This window comes from Protopterus annectens, chromosome 7.part0 (assembly GCF_019279795.1).
Source record: "Protopterus annectens isolate FY-2018-M chromosome 7.part0, PAN1.0, whole genome shotgun sequence".
Lineage (NCBI taxonomy): Eukaryota > Metazoa > Chordata > Ceratodontiformes > Protopteridae > Protopterus > Protopterus annectens.
In genome coordinates this window covers 1956199785-1956214962 of record NC_056739.1, presented here as the reverse complement: position 1 = coordinate 1956214962, position 15178 = coordinate 1956199785, and the positions used below count along the sequence as shown (strand labels likewise).

Here is a 15178-nt window from a genome sequence, read left to right as displayed (position 1 = left end):
ATCCGGCCGACCGAAGGGCTGCCTGACGACAGGACAACCCATTTGTAAGGACTGCAGATGCATGCCTCTCGGACATCTACATTTATGGTAGGTACAAAACTGTACTTTTTTTATTCTTTTTGTTTTTATGGGGGCTTGTTGCTCTAAGAGGTTTAGAAAAATTGAGTTAAAGTGGGCGACAGCCTGTTCCAGGGGTAGAGTTTTTAGGGTGTACCAGTTGATTACTTTTAGAGAGTTGGAAAAGGTAGTGGGGTTAACGTTTTTTTGGCAACGAGTAGTAATAAAATTGTGAGTAAGATGTAGGGATGCAGTTAGTCGGTGTGTGAATGTGGGCAAGTGGTCACTAAGGGAATCAGGCAGGGTGCCACTATTTGAGAAGTAATGAGGGTGGGAGACTAATATCCAGTCTAGGGTACTATCACTGATGTGGTTTTTTGAGGGCCGAGTAATGGAGTTGATCAGTTGAGAAAAGTTGTAAAGATTAATGTTAAGTGTATTAGTGAGAGACTGTATAGCAGACCAATTAATATTCATGTCACCCATAAGTATAATTTCATTGTTAATGTTATACTGGAAAGCCAGGAGAGGATATCCTCTAGTGTAGAAATATTGTTGCCTGGTGGTATGTAGAAGGGAGGCTATGCATATGTGTTTATTTACTTGAAGTAGTGCCAGGAGTAGTTCTGCATTATTGAATTGGGGAGTTGGTTTGTTATAAGGGGTAGCTGTTAAGGAGGACAGGTATAGAAGGGCTACTCGACCTCCTTTTTTGTTTGTTCTATCTTTTCTGATTATAGAGTAGTTGGGTGGAATTATTTATGAATCTTTTATATGAGGTTTTAACCAAGCTTCAGAGATGGACAAAATGTCTGGTTTTGTTATATGTAAGCCAGGCATGCAGATTAGGGATTTTGTTAACTATACTTTGGGCATTTAAGGAGGTGTGAGGAGTATGGATTTATCCATTGGCAGGGATGAAGATGGGCCTGGGTTGGGGTGTATGTCTTCTGATAGTAGAATAGAAATCAGATATAGCATTAGGTTGGGGAGGTACTTTGCTTAGAGACAGGGTTGAGTTTAGCTAGATTTAAGGTGGTAGTTGTAAGGTTAGGATAGTTGTGAGGAGTAATAAGTTTATAAGAGAAGAAAAGATGGTGTTTTATAGGGTATAGGCATGGAGAGATTGGGAAGTATGAATGTAAGACAGGTAGGTTAAGATGGTTAGTAGTATGAAAGGATGGAGTGTGGTTATAGTTAGTTGGCAGGGTCAGGTAGTAGATACAGGATATGGTGAGGAACAGTACTAGATGAGTACAGAAATATATGGCTTTTGAGAGCATAGTGGGATAGGATATTGAGGGAAGGTATGTTGTGGAAGGCTAGTTTACTGTGTGTGTGTGTGTGTGCGTCATAAATTTTTGGGAGGAGACTGAGAGGGGAGGTATGGACGAGTATTGGTGAAAAGAGAGGAGGAGTAAGAAGTGGGTGTGGAAGGGAGGAGGTTGTTAGTTGGATGGAGTGGGGTAATGGGTGTGGCTAAAGTAAGAAGTGGGTGTGGAAGGGAGGAGTTTGCTAGTTGGTTGGGGTGGGGTAATGTGTGTGGCTAAATGGTATAAATGTAGAGGTGCTGGGGGCGGGTGTGAATTGGGGGCAGGGTAGGGGAGTGAAGTGAGCCCGCAGGGAGAACAGAGCGGGTAGACCCGAGGGAAGGCTAAGGGTGAGCAAGAACCAATCTATGGAGCACTAGTAGCTGAAGGTAAGTCCAGGTGACAGGGATTAGGTAGGATGGGGTGGGCCTAGAGTTGAGAGAGGGGAGTAGAATAAAGTTTATTATAGTTACTAACCCCTGCAGAACACCTGTATCCCAGTTTTAGGTATATGACGCATTTGCTCTTAAATTGTCTGATATTCACACATACACACACACTCTTGGAAAGACTGACAACAGATTTACCCTGCCCAAATTACAAGGTAACAGCTGCCACCAATCAAATACCACAGTACCCTTCAAAAGGGATGTTCAGTTATATTGGGTAAAATAGATATTGAAACAAATGGTAGCAAGTATCCAAAGTAGTAAGGCTTTTGGAGTGGCCCTGGTCTTATCACAGTAAGCATAAATGCACTCAAGTTATTAAAAATATTCGCTAAATAACCAGCCACAATGAGAAATAGTAAAACATTTAATAATAAATATAAGGATTTAAAACATGTAAATACTGAATAACTGATTCCAATAAACAAGAGTTTTCACACACAGGAAGTATAAAATTAATACTGTAGGATAGATCTCGCTCTGATTTTAGAAAAACTCTAATTAACTAGCTGTAGTTCCCTGACTATCTGAATATTAACTCTCCCTATCTAATCTAAATAACTCAGCAAGGCAAGATTATACTCTTACTTTTGCAAGGCCTGATGAGGAATTATTTCCACACTCCAGCTGTTATCTGTCTTCAGTGACTCGAATTACTACTCTGGAAACAGCTAGACTATTACTGCTGAACAGCTCTGGAAAACACCTATGAACTGACTCAGAACCTGCTTTTACAGCAAATTTTTTTTCAGTAACAGGAAGCTACTAAAAGAATTCTACTCTTTCATGTCAGACTTTGAAAAGTAAGCAAGCAGCTGCAGTGAACATTGTATTCTCCCAGACCTGGCACACAGACATTACATCTAGGTCAGCTGACTCTGGCGTAACATACATTCAGACTTCTCTCTAAAAAAAACACGTACATTTGGTCATCCAGAAGAACGTTGTTTGGCATTCAAACATCTTGCATAAATCAGAGTGATAATCAAAAGATAAATTATTTATAAAATTATAGCTAGTCATGCTAGCATGTGTAACGCATGGTAATATACAATTATTTGCAAAACTTCATCCAGTCATGCTAGAACAGATAATATCTGATATTCTCACACCAGGTATATTGCAAACAAAATAAAGCAAGAGTGACATTACCCTGGCCAATGGGGAAGCTGTGCAAGTCCAGCCAGGTTTTGGACTCATCCTGCATTAGAGACCATTTTGGTTATGACGGCAACAGTGACCTCACTCAAACTGGGGTCTATATTATATTCTCAAAAGCCGAGAATGTCGAATCTGACATTGTCGGCACGAGAATATCGAACACTTAGAATCTCGAGCATGTAAACAGAAATCTCTGTAAGGGGAGATTTCCGTTTACTGCAATGTAATGTGGTCTCGGATTTGGTATATTTTAGTAGCAGGGTGTGTGGGTAGTGCAGGGGGCTTGCCCTCCTGCTTAAACCCGTTAGGGTAAAAATTTAAAGTTTTATTTATTTATTTATTTATTTTGTTCATTTTCGAAGTTATGGAACTTTGACAATATGGTGTCGACCATATTGTATTCGATGTTCCATAACTTCAATGTTAAAATATAGACCCTCAAACTACTACTGTTGTTACCTTGCCTATACAGCTGTACTTTACTTGCATATCATTGTGCATACAGTTATTGTCTGGGGGCAGGTTGGCGAAGTGTTAGGGTATCTGTTGATATACATTTATGCAGCCAGTTTCACAGAGGAGGAGACTATTGGCTGCTTCTTTAAGACAGTATATATATCAAGGGTATATGTTTATGGGTATATGTATATGTCAGAAGAAGTCTCTGTAACAGGAGACGAAAGCGCTTAATCGACCTTTGCTTCTGTTTTTGTTTGTCGATGTGATTTTATGGAATAAAAGTGTTTGTTGCTTCCTCGAGTGGTCTGCCTGCCTTCACTGATACAAGGAAAACCTTCATTGTGCCGGAGACATTTTGTTTATACTTGTGGGTGTTTCTGCTTTTTTGGTTACAAAGGGTATATGTTTCTTAACATCTGTCTTAATTGTTTGGCTAACAGCTTCTAGGGAGACTTTTCACAGAATTGATGGCTAAATTAGTGGCAATGTTTAATAGGAGAAGATTCTATAAGATTTATTTATTTTATTCAACATTTGTTAACCGGGAAGTCTGACTTGGAACAAAGCCAATTTTCAGTGGAGGCCTTGGAAGAAATGCTCCAAAAGTATGTCTTTGTAATGTGGGAGGAAACCCGCACAAACGCAGGGAGGACATGCAGACTCCGCACAGAAGGCACCCCAGCCAAGAATCAAACCAGAGAACCTCTTGCTGTGAGGTGACAATGCTACCGCTGCTCCATCCAAAACAATCTTCTGATCTGAAGATCAAGGGATTCCACCATCTCTGCCTGTTTGCTAGCAGCTAGGTGCTTTGACTACCTTGTGGAGGCTGGCTTTCTGCAAAATTTTCTCCAAACAGTAGAACTTTGGGATGGTGGATGTTAGAAAAATATGTATTAACATGTGTGCGATGCTTATTTTAATAAGGGAAGATTAACACGTTTTTATTCTATATGCAGCATTAGTTCTATTTGAAACTGAAAATATGCTTTTCTGAAATTGTGCTTTCTGACACTGCAAGATGCACTCTGACCTAGTTTGCTAGCACAGCAAAATACATGTTTATGCCTTGGAAATGTACTGGAAAGCAGGTGATTTTCTGCTAGGTCAGGAAATTAAATGGAGAATAATAATTTCTGTAGATCCATTCATTATAGACAATAAGCTCTGTTCATGTTGATGAAAAAGTGCACAAGCTGCAAGATAGTTAGATACTATAAACAATAAACTGCTTCAGAAATCTGTACTTGGATTGTGCTTGAATTAGCCATAGTACCTAGACTTGTAACATCACATAGCAAGAAAGTTATAATCGACTGGTGGTCGTCAAGGCCATCCTGTTTACTAAAAAAATCTTTTTTAAACTTTGAAGAGTCAGCTAGAAATGTGAGAAACATCTGTAAAGTAACAGAATTGTGAACTGGTGATCTGCTACGTCAGTCGTAGTGGGCAATGTCTTGAAAGAAAGGTATAATAACTGTGACACTTCCTGATTTAGTCAGACAAACTCTGTAACTGCATTTTTTGTCTCCTTGCGCAAGAATAAAGATACCTGAACTGAACCTTATGCTTTTGGTCTTTTGAAGTATTTTTCTCTAACATTTTTTGGTCCTTCGGACCGGAAACCTTCGTTTAGCCTGGGATCAGATGGGCCAGGTGGCATGAAACTGCGCAGGGAACATACCACATTGGATCTTCTTCATTGAAAGACCTCCGACTGAATTGTCGTGCAAAAGAGGCCAGCCACTTTTCTGATCTACGACTGAAGGCGGGTTCCATTTGAACAGTGAGTGACCAATCGCTGAGGCTCAGATAAGGTGAATCTACTTTTTTCTGTTTTAGATCAGGGACTTGATTGTATTTGTTCTGTGAGAATTTTTAAAAATTCAGGGACGGAAATATTGCTATCTTGTCATACATCAGGGAAACAGAATGAGTAGGCAGGTAGTCTGAAGGGACTGTAAACACTTGGTGGTACCACATTAAAAAACAAAAGGGTTACATAACAATTAAAAAGGTTAGAACAAAATGGGTAATACGTGCACAAAATCGAAAAGACCCCAAAGCCCACCGTTAACCGAAGACGCAAAATATATGCAATCGCAGCACGCCGACAACATTAGATATTATACTAAATGGGTTAATAAATATGAATTTGATGGGAAACTAGAAAGATCCTCGCTTATCAAACTTATTAGGCAGTTAAAAACTGATTCTAAAGGTCGGGTTAAAAAACAGCGTAAATTAGGAGTTCCTCAGGCCATCCTGTTTACTAAAATTAGGAGTTCCTCAGGCACACAGGTGGATTTAGGAAGCAAACCGGAGAGAACAAAAGCATAAAAATTCAAAAGCAATGTTTGTAGACAAAGAGGATAATAACTTGGTTATAGCATCGGCCCCTCCGCCTACTCCGGTTTCGGTTCCCTTACCAGTTCCCTTACCGGAATATGAAGCAAAAGAACAAACTGACCCACCTCCACGATATCCAGTTGTTCTTATAAAACCACTACCATTTGTTAGAGATCCTATCGAGACTAGGTCTCGAACACGTAATTTAAAAGGGGATATTGAATTATATCAAATGAATGGAAATTCACGGGCTATGAGTGAAGAAGAGATATGCCCACTCATAGAAGTACCAAATCCTCAGGCAGGACAAGAAGGGAAAGACCCAACTTTCTTAGTATACAGACCCTGGACACCAGAAGACATCCAGAAAGCCACAGAGGGAATTCCCCATCCAAAAGTTAACTTTAGAAAGTTCTTAGAAGACTTACAGGGCATGAGATTAAGTTATCACTTAAATGGAGAGGAAGTAGAAAAAGTAGTCGGACAAATAGTAGGTCCAGATTGGCACATGATCAGTGGCAACTGGAATCCCCGTGACGCTGCACTTAGGCCCCTCCCACATAGCAGCGCAGAACTAGACAACAGAGTGAAAGGTCTGACAGACCGAATTTCTGAGAAATGGAAGCCTAGGGCAGACTGGACTTGCATTAATCAATGCATCCAACAAGAAAGTGAAACTGTTGATAGATATTTTTCCAGATTATTGGAATGTTTTAACAATCACTGTGGAATGCAAGTGCCTGAAGATCAGACACAAGATTCCCCATATGAGCAGCGGTTAAAGAATGCATTTTTGAAAGGCAGTATTGCACCCATAAGTAGTTTCATTACTAAACACATGGTAGACCATCGTACAAGCAGATTACAATCACTGCTTGAATATGCTAGACATGCCGAAAGGCATTTTAACAACAAAAAAAAAAAGAAAGCCCAAGTATTTACTGTGGAAGATGGAGAAGTTTATTTAGTACAGTTCGGACAAAAGGGCAAAAAGAATGCCCAGGGAAATAAACAATCTGATCAGCGATCAGAGGACTTTGAAGGGAGAAAGAAAAGAGGTGAGCACTTCAAATACGGGAAAAAAGGACACATGGCAAGGGATTGCAGGAAAAATAAGAAGGCAGCAGTGGGAGACAAAAACGATGAGGGTGAGGACTGACTGAAAGTCAGGAATCACTAGATAGGAATAATAGAGAAAAGACAAATGACAATGTGATAGAAGGAACAGAGAATGTGATAACAGAGGAAGTGCAGGAAGCTACCGATAGTGAAGAAAACGAAATATTAGACCTAGCCTTACTGAGCTTAGAGCTCTATTTGGCTGACACAAAACCAGAAGTGACACTCCTGGTAGAAGGGAGGGAAGTCAATTTTTTGTGCGATTCAGGGGCATCACGAACCCTGGTACACCCCTCCAAACTACCAGAAAATTCAGAATCACATGACTTTATACTAGTAAAAGCAGCTAATGGACAGCTGTATCCGGAGCCTCTCCCCCATAACATTACAATAACAGATCCTGTTTCAGGATTAACCCAGAAAAGCAAAATTGTTTCTGCAAAATGTCCAGTGAACCTTTTGGGCAGAGATTTTATGCAACTATTAGGTATAGCAGTAGTTCCAACCATGCAGGGTATGGAAGCACAGCGACAGACCAATACTTTTGCAGTGCAAACGGAAGGTGAGACATTTTACTGGTACAGCCAGGACTTAGTTACGACTGACCCTGGAGCAGTAACTGAAGAGTTAATGAATGTAGCTATCAGTAAGTTCCCCTCCCTTTGCATTGACATACAACACCTGTTGCACTGTACTCTGTATTATTCTAATACACCAGGACCTGACAAAGAATATGAATAAGAATTGTTTAAAAATCATGCAAACAGATTAATACTGTGTAATTTGTACTGGGACATGAAAGGGAACAGTGTAGTTAGCTGTTCATTACCCCAGGAGTTCTTTTCACTTTACAAATCAAATCTAATACCGCATATTAGTTTAATTAAAGAGGAAGATTTAAAATGGATAGACCTAGGAGAAAAAGTCACAAAATGGGAAAAACAGACAGAATCAGAACTGTCAGAACAGGGAATACAAAGACAGAAACTGAACTGGATAACACAAACACATCCAGCTGTACACTTGCAGTCCAGCAAAGACGGCTGAGAAGCCCTCTTATTAGAAGAGGAAGAAAAAGCTTTGTTAGACATACCAGAAACTTTCTGGTCAACAGGAAAGTCAGACGTAGGACTAATTCGCACAGCAGGACCAGTTACTATCACGCCAGAGTCAGCATTTAGACCACAAAAGAGACAGCACCCCTTGAGAAAAGATGCAGAGGCAGGTATTAAACCTATCATAGCATCTTTGCTTAAGAAGGGAATACTGGTAGAATCTCCTGATTCGCCATGTAACACACCCTTATTCCCAGTCAGAAAAGCAAACGGAGAATGGCGTATGGTCCAAGATTTACAAGCTGTAAATGACGCAGTAATACCAAGAGCACCTACAGTGCCAGATCCACATACCTTGTTGAATGATTTAAAACTTCAACAGAAGTACTTTTCTGTGGTAGATATCAGCAATCTTTTCGATACAGATACACCCTGACAGCCAGTATTGGTTTGCATTTACATTTCAGGGGAAGTGGTATACATATACACGACTACCTCAGGGCTATAGTGAAAGTACAACAATATTCTCACAAGAGATGGCAAGTAATTTAGCGGGATTTATCCCACTGAGAGGTAGTCAAATTTTACTTTATGTTGATGACATCCTGCTGGCTGCCCCTACCCAGCAAGATTGTAAGGAAGATATTATAGCATTATTAAAATTCCTAGCAGTTGAAGGACACAAAGTAAGCAAAAATAAATTGCAGCTTTGGAGAAAACAAGTGAAATACCTTGGATATGTAATATCCAAAGATGGCAGAACATTAGATGAGGACAGAAAAGTAGCGATCTTACAAGCACCAAAATCCACAACCAAGAAGGAAATGATGTCCTTCCTGGGTACAACTAATTTTTGTCGGAGCTGGATCCCAAACTATGCTTTGGAATCTGCACCTTTAACCAACCTGATTTTTAAGAAGCCTATGGCAGCACAAGATTTAATACAGTGGACACCAGAAGCAGAATTAACTTTCTGCAAGCTGAAACAATTGATAGCATCATCACTAGTTTTAGGTTTACCAAATTATCACAAACGTTTTTTCCAAACTGTAGATTGCAAGCAAGGTTATATGACATCAGTATTGACTCAACAGCACGGGGACAAACAATGCCCCATTGCTTATTATTCATCACAACTGGACCCAGTGGCCGGTCTCTACACCACTGTGTACAAGCAGTAGTTGCAGCTGCAATGGCAGTGCAGGCTTCAGCCTCAGTAGTGTTATTCCACCCTCTCACATTGAGAGTGCCTCATGCAGTCGCAATTATTTTACTGCAAGAAAAAGTAGCATATCTTTCCCCTGCTAGGCATCTTTCTTGTATGACTATATATCTGAGCCAACCTCACATGACAATTGAACGATGTACTACTTTGAATCCTTTTACCTTGCCCCCAACTCCTGTGGATGGCACACCCCATAACTGCCTGCAGGTAATTGAGCAAAAGACACTGCCTAGAAAAGACCTCACGGATGTTCCCTTGGATGATGCCGAGGTGACATATTACATGGATGGCACATGCAAAAGGAGTCCTACGGGACAGAACCTAACAGGTTATGCACAGGTTATGCAGTAGTTTCTGATATTGAGATTGCAGAAGCAAAACCTCTACCACATAACTTATCTGCACAAGCAGCAGAATTGATTGCCTTGACACGGGCATGTACCTTAGCAAAGGGTAAAAGTGTAAACATTTTTACAGACAGCCAGTATGCTTTTTCTACTGTACATGTTTTTGCACAACAGTGGAAGAATCGAGGAATGGTGACATCTACTGGCAAACCGATTAACCATGCACAGTTTATTTTAGATTTGTTAGATTTTATTCAGTTGCCTCAGAAAGTAGCTATTTGTAAATGCATAGCTCATACAAAACAACAAGATAGGATTTCAAAAGGCGATGCGAGAGCTGACACAGCTGCAAAGCAAGCAGCCTCAGAAGCATTTCTTTTGAACGAGGAATTACAACCTTCTGAGATTTTAGACTTAGAAATGTTGAAAACAATGCAGACACTTACTACACAAGCTGAAAAACAGAAATGGAAAAGACGAGCAATTCTCAAGGAAGGGCTGTACATCTCCAAAGAGGGAAAACCGATATTACCGTTTAATTTATTTAGATATGTAGCTTTGTTGAGCCATGGGCAGAGCCATGTCTCAACAGGGGGGATAGTACAGTTAGTGAATCGGGTGTTCGCTACGTACGGGTTTACAAACTACACTAAAAAGTTTGCATATCATGTCACACTTGTAATAAACATCATGCACAAGGAGCATTAAAGCCCAAGCAAGGGAGTTTCCTTACACCACCATATCTGTTTCATACTATCTGTATGGATTTCATAGAATTGAGCAAATGTGGAAATAAAAAGTACTGCCTTGTCATTGTGGATATGTTCTCCAAATGTGTGGAAGCCTTTCCGACTAGTAAACCAGATGCAGCCACTGTTGCAAAGACCCTAGTTAAAGAGATTATTCCTAGATTTGGTATACCGGAAAGGATCTACAGTGACAATGGTACACATTTCGTTAACCAAACTATACAACAGTTAAGTCAGTATTTTGGGATTTCTTTAAAACATCACTGTGCATATCACCCTCAATCTGCAGGGTTAGTAGAGAGGCACAATGGAGTTTTAAAGAATAAGCTTAAAAAACTTATAGTAGAAACACAGAAGAACTGGGAGTACTGTTTGCCCCTGGCACTGTTGAGCATGAAAACTGTTCTGAATGCAAAAAGATTGACACCTTTCGAAAAGATTTTCGGAAGAGCTTATTATATACCTCAGTGGAAACCTCTCATGCTTGCAGACCAGGAAGCAGATTGGACACTTGCCGAATACATGAGGATTATGCTAAATAACAAACATCTTTTACAGTTTAATTCTGTTTCAGATAAAGACCAAACTAAATCATTCAAAGTAGTAGTAGCCCCAGGCACTTGGGTCTGGGTGAAGACAATCAAAAAGAAGAATTGGACGACACCAAAGTGGGAAGGTCCGTATCAAGTACTGCTGAGCACGCCCACAGCAGTCAAGATTGCGGAATGTTCATCTTGGATTCATTTGACACACTGTAAACTAGTCGAAAACTTTGAACTTGATAAAACTCTTGCTAACACACAGCAGCAGTAAAATGACGACAAGACCTAGAGACAATAGAAATACTGAACGATTTCAGCAGTATATTCAGCAGTATTGCATAATCATCTTAAAAAATGCATTAGTGACAATGTTCTTTTTGCTGTGGCTTTTGCTGTTGCCTTTCTTTTCTTCAGCCACACCAGCTAGACTGAACAAACGTGATTAAACACTCATAGACTGGCATCTGAACTTTAACACTTACCAAGCAATCAAATATGTGTATGCTGAGACTTTTAATATTTCAAATTGTTGGATTTGCACAGCTATACCAACAGAATACGGGGGATTATTGATGGCTGCTTTACCCCTAGGGGTCAATGAGACCTGGGAAAATTTGATTTTTGAGACTACACCTGTGAAATCTAGAGACAAAATTGCATTATTTCTACCGGTTGCACAAACAGGAATTGTATGCTTTTTTAAGAATGACACGATTCAAGTAGGTTGGAGTAGATGAAATGTAACAGTTTCTTATAAATGTTATATTAAACCTAAAAATGCTAAAAATACAGAAACAATTTGTGATGCAGATTATGACTCGTACTTTGAGTCCTTGCATAAAACTGTCAGTGATATACAACATAATCCTGTTCTTTTAAAGCAACTGTCTATTATAGATAAGAAAATGTTTCATGCAGGGAAGGTGTATATCAATACCAAGGTAGAAAACTGTTATTTCATATGTGGGAAGAAGGCATACAAATGGTTGCCTGAGAATTGGGCAGTTGTTTTTTGGGTTACCTGGTCCCGGCCATACGACACACTACAGCTTTGCCTCATGGGAGAATTCAAAACGTCAGAGACGTCGCAAAGAAACCTAAAAATCCAATCAAGAATCCTGAGAATCCATTGGGACAGATCGTAGCAGGCTAGAGAAACCATAACTCCATGAAAGACGAAAGTAAACTAGCACACATGGACTTGAGTGACACTATCATATCCTGGGCTGGCATAGCCCCTACATATATGGTGCAGTTAAATCAGTTTGGGAAATGAGGAAGCTATCCAAACTTCTCGAGGTCATGAGCAATGCAACATTTTCTGCTCTTGAATTAATGACTGATGAACTGAATGCAGTGAGAACTGTGGTACTTCAAAACCGCATGGCTCTTGACTTCACCCTAGCGGCGAGAGGTGGTACGTGCGCTTTAATCAAAGACGAGTGTTGTTCGTTTATTCCCGACAATAAGCACAAAATTAACTATCATTTGGAAGTGATTCAGCAAGTGTCAGACATGGCCAGGCTCAAACCCACTGCCAGACTTTTTCCAGAATTTGTTTGGGGGTGGGGTTCCATCCTAATGAACATCCTGATTGCCATTTGTGTGGGATTACTTTTGTTAGGAGCATGCATTTGCTGTGGAATTCCCTGCATGAAAAAATTAATAAAAAATTTTATAGACATGTCAATTTCTGAGACTTTGTATCAAAGTACTGAAATTGAAGAACTGTTGAAAAAGGAAACACTTTCATAAGTTTAAACTGAATGACTCTCTTAGCTGCAAATCCTCAAAGGAAGAGGTTGGGAGAAGAAACAAACTGTTTATGCCTTTGAAATAGAATAAAAAGTATTAACGGGGGAAATGTTAGAAAAATATGTATTAACATATGTGTGCAATGCATATTTTAATAAGGGAAGATTAACACGTTTTTATTCTATATGCAGCATTAGTTCCATTTGAAACTGAAAATATGCTTTTCTGAAATTGTGCTTTCTGACACTGCAAGATGCACTCTGACCTAGTTTGCTAGCACAGCAAAATACATGTTTATGCTTTGGAATTGTACTGGAAAGCAGGTGATTTTCTGCTAGGTCAGGAAATTAAATGGAGAATAATAATAATTTCTGTAGATCCATTCATTATAGACAATAAGCTCTGTTCGTGTTGATGAAAAAGTGCACAAGCTGCAAGATAGTTAGATACTATAAACAATAAACTGCTTCAGAAATCTGTACTTGCATTGTGCTTGAATTAGCCATAGTACCTAGACTTGTAACATCACATAGCAAGAAAGTTATAATCGACTGGTGGTCGTCAAGGCCATCCTGTTTACTAAAAAAATCTTTTTTAAACTTTGAAGAGTCAGCTAGAAATGTGAGAAACATCTGTAAAGTAACAGAATTGTGAACTGGTGATCTGCTACGTCAGTCGTAGTGGGCAATGTCTTGAAAGATAGGTATAATAACTGTGACACTTCCAGATTTAGTCAGACAAACTCTGTAACTGCATTTTTTGTCTCCTTGCGCAAGAATAAAGATACCTGAACTGAACCTTATGCTTTTGGTCTTTTGAAGTATTTTTCTCTAACAGTGGATGTGCCAGCTTAAGATAACACACTTGACAAAGGAAACAAGGTCAGAGGTATTGCTGCCTTATTGAGGATTTCTGAACTTGATGCTGAGAAGTGCTCTGATCCACCATCCTCATCTAATTCATTGAGAGGGTAACAAGCACAGATGTGTGTAAGATTGAACAGTGTCTTCCATGAGTGAGGGGAGACCAACACTGTCCCAAGAGCCAGCCTGCTTCGTACTCAATGTAACTAGGCTGTTAACTCCAACAGCTGAATATGAGTAATAGAAAGGACCCTCAAAGAAGAGTGAGAAATGGAAGGTCTGTCATTTTTAATCAGTACAGTAGCCATGGTGGTACAACGGTATTGTTGTTGCCATACAGCAAGAGGTTCTCCTGTTCGATTTACGGCTGGAGTGCCTTCTGTGTGGAGTGTGGAGTCTGTATGTCCTCCCCGCGGTCGAGTGGCCTCCGAAAGACATGCGTGAATGGGCGTGCCTTCACTGAAGGTTGGGCGTCGGGCTGGCAACTTGGCACCATAAAAAATCTGCTGCCAATCATTAGCAGACCGGAGGTCTGTTGTGGCGACCCCTAACCGGGAAAAGCTGAAAGGACAAACAGTAACTGGATGAAAAGTTATTGGAGGATTTCAGTAGTTTTGGAATCACTCCTCTTGACATTTACCCAGATGGTTTTGATGATATGACCTGTGATGGTTGTGTTGAGTTCTTCCCCCCACATTACATTTGTTGAAAATTCAAATGAAGGTTTGACCTTATCCCTGGGACAGAGGGTGACCATGTGGTTGGGCCCCACTAATTAGAGAAGAGACCACCTCCAGAAATGGATGTGACTTATTGACTCTATAGCATAACTAACTGCTTTGTTGGGACTTCTTTTAACAGAGAGAGGTTGGGTCAATATACTTGTCATCAAATTGTGAGCAGAATGTCAAGGCAGCAGATGGGAGTCAGTAGTGCTGGTTTGTTTTGCTGACACACTTCTCGTAGAGTGAGAATTTGAGCATGTTTTTGTAAAGTCTTGTGTTCCTTTGTGGATCCTTCAGGTTTTGTTAGTTTTTCCATTGCATTTTTTTCATATGAGTACTTGCTTTACTTATACCTAGAGAATTGGAGAGAGAAACCTAGATTCTTCATAGGGCTAAAACAATGCACACAGTTTGAATGGATGCTCTTTGGCACCATTTTCTGGCACAGCTGCAGTTTTAGGGAGTAGTGTATGTGGCTGTATTATACATTTGAGAACCATTGATTAAAATAGGAAATTTCTAAGCAAAAGTACCAAGATAGCACTGGCCTTTCACATTCGTTTTACAAATACCTGTCTTGAAAATGAACTGTGTTAAGAACTGCCATGTATGAACGTAACAGTCTAGTCTTACATTTGTTGTGTCTGGTGTGCTTCTCACCTCTATTTTAATTTTTTTGTTGTTGTATTTGTTGTTTCTTTAGGTTTTCAATAACGTTTCATGCCAAACTGGCTCATTTTGACGTGGAGTGGGGTGTTGAGGATGATAGTCATTTGTTACTTGGTATCTATGAGCATGGCTATGGAAATTGGGAACAATTAAAAAGTGACCCTGAATTAAAACTAGAAGACAAGGTATGTTATGTGATGTGCGCCCTTAAGAGTATTGTTTACTGACAAATGTGTCTCTTTGTAGCTTGGACGCAGAAGGTTGTTAATATGAATTTTGACCTGCCAGTATAATTATTTTCATTTTTCAAGGAACCAGCTTTTGTAGAATGTAAATGTTTCAGA

General features: G+C 39.8%; 1 protein-coding gene across 3 annotated transcripts in view; it reads left to right on the top strand.

Moving 5' to 3' along the window:
• Positions 1-15178, top strand: part of CHD2 (chromodomain helicase DNA binding protein 2) — a 3702317-nt gene that overhangs the window by 3140103 nt on the left and 547036 nt on the right. For all 3 annotated transcript variants that reach the window (XM_044078379.1, XM_044078380.1, XM_044078378.1), the window contains one exon: positions 14869-15019. In XM_044078379.1, coding sequence (XP_043934314.1) covers positions 14869-15019 — 151 coding nt within the window. The remainder of the gene's footprint in view (positions 1-14868; positions 15020-15178) is intronic.